This window comes from Myotis lucifugus, unplaced genomic scaffold, assembly GCF_000147115.1.
Source record: "Myotis lucifugus unplaced genomic scaffold, Myoluc2.0 scaffold_766, whole genome shotgun sequence".
In the NCBI taxonomy this organism is placed as follows: domain Eukaryota; kingdom Metazoa; phylum Chordata; class Mammalia; order Chiroptera; family Vespertilionidae; genus Myotis; species Myotis lucifugus.
Genome location: NW_005871814.1, coordinates 21,081 through 23,062, shown reverse-complemented (window position 1 = coordinate 23,062; position 1,982 = coordinate 21,081). Strand labels below are relative to the sequence as shown.

At 54.1% G+C, this 1,982-nt stretch overlaps 1 protein-coding gene across 1 annotated transcript; it reads right to left on the bottom strand.

Annotated features, from left to right (window-relative positions):
• Window positions 1-22: 22 nt before the first annotated feature.
• LOC102432288 (dephospho-CoA kinase domain-containing protein-like) lies at window positions 23-739 on the bottom strand. The gene has a single exon (XM_023746934.1). It carries the CDS (start codon window positions 285-287, stop codon window positions 30-32), a length of 258 nt encoding a protein of 85 aa, XP_023602702.1. The 5' UTR covers window positions 288-739; the 3' UTR covers window positions 23-29.
• Between the last annotated feature and the right edge of the window lie 1,243 nt (window positions 740-1,982).

The following is a 1,982-nucleotide window of genomic DNA, read 5'->3' as shown; positions in this document are numbered from 1 at the left end:
TCCAGCTGGGCTGCTGCTGGAGTGCCCAGCTAGGGAAGCAGAGTAGCGGTGAGCAAGTAGAGGAGGCTAACAATGCCGGCCAGGCCGGTGAGGACCCCGAGCCTCAGGGGCAGGTACTCTAGGGAGCGCTCCAGCTCGGCGTGCAGAAGGATGACCTGGCGTTTGGTGATGCTCCACTCGCCCGAGTTGTCTAGAACGTGGCGGGCCATGCGGGCTTTGTCCTTCAGGGGCAGCTGAGCACTGATCCGAGCCTCTGCGTCCTCCAGGTTCAGGTTGTTCCGTCGCATCAGGCGTACCAGCTGCGTTTCCCGTTCGCTAAGGACCGGGCAAAAGGGCAGATCAGGCTTTGTAGGCCCCAGCCTCCCTCCCGGCCAGCAAGTGAAAGGGGTGGGCAGCCCCTTCTCGCAAATCAATTTAGGGTCCCATAGACAGGGAAGGGGGCCTGGAAGCTCACAGGCTCCCCCCACCTCACCCTGCGCTGTGAGGACTCTGGTAGCATGATGGGCTTAACATACACAGGGGGAAAGGCTGCAAAAGCTGCTTCCTGCCACCTGGGGCCAATCCGCTTTACCACCAGACCTGAGGTTTCCTAGTTATAAGATGGGAGGGTTTGATCACCTACATCGGTGACCTTTACTGGAAGGCTGTGCCTGCAAGCTCAACGCTTTCTGCACTTCCCCGGGGGCGGGGCCTGCCGCATCAAAAATAGCTTCCCAGGCCACCACGAGGCCCCTCTCCCTGCCACCCACCCCCACTCCCACTCCCCATATTTAGAGCAAAAGGACCCTTCGGGAATGGTGGCTGCTGTGATTGATGCCACCTGGGAAGAGGGACGGGCAAGCCCAAGAGGCTTCTAGTGGAGCAAGGACTTGCAAACTGGACGTCCCAGTCCTTGGGACAGGACGCAGCACCGCACATTAGGCTGAACAACCCCAGTCTCCCCGCTCCAAAGGGAATTCAAAGATAGTTCTTAGGCCCACTATGGTGTTACCCGGGTCTCTCCCCAGGAAACTCCCTGTCCTGCCTATGACTGCACGGGAACTGCCCGCTGTACTCTAACACCCCTCTAGCTCCATGACCACCCAAGCCCCTCAACGGGTACAAAGGAAAAGGGCTGCAGCGGCTGCTTTCTGCCACTGGGGCCTTTGCTTTGCCACCAGGCCTGAGATTTCCCAGTTATACGACGGGATGATAGATCACTATAACTTGGTCCTCTCCTAGGTGTGGCCTACACCAGAGGGCCTCCTGGGATGTAAAGACAGACCTCAGGACAGATATGATCTGAACACTAGCCAGTTCCGTTCCGATTCCTCTCAAAATGCAGAACAAAACGCTGCAGAAAGTCATTTCTGGCTGGCTGATCAGGGAGACCTTTCAGAAGAGACGGCATTAGTAATGGCCTTGAAAAGTAAGTAGGACTCTGATTGCCTTTGTTATGGGGACAGCGTGCTGTCAAGGTCATGGGGCCAATCCCTGCCTGGCTGAGAACAAGAACTATATCCAACCTTAGAACTATACCGAACAAGAATCTCTCCGGTCTAGGGCTGGGAAAATGGAGATGGCTTAGGGACCCCTGAGTGCACATCCTTTGGAAGGTATGGCCTAGACCAGAGGGCTTCTTAGAATGTGACCCAGAAATAATCCCATGTGGATAGTTTAAGGATTAATGCTATTTGTAGTAATGAGATTTTTACCAAACACATACTGGTATTCCACATCATGCTTTGGCAAATGCCTCATACTATTTCAAAGGCACCAGGATTAGTGTGGCAGGTAAAGGAATCCATGAGGGGAACCTCATTTGTAAATTTACATTGTAAAGTGTAGATCCCTTTTATGAAAAGCAAATAATGACACTCATTTACTTATATCTCTGGCATCTCTTCTGAGCCAGACACCCACATGTGCCAAAACTGGGGCATGAACCGCACCCAGGACTTTGGCGAAGGTTCCTTGGCTGGTAAGTGGGGCTGGGGGGGTCT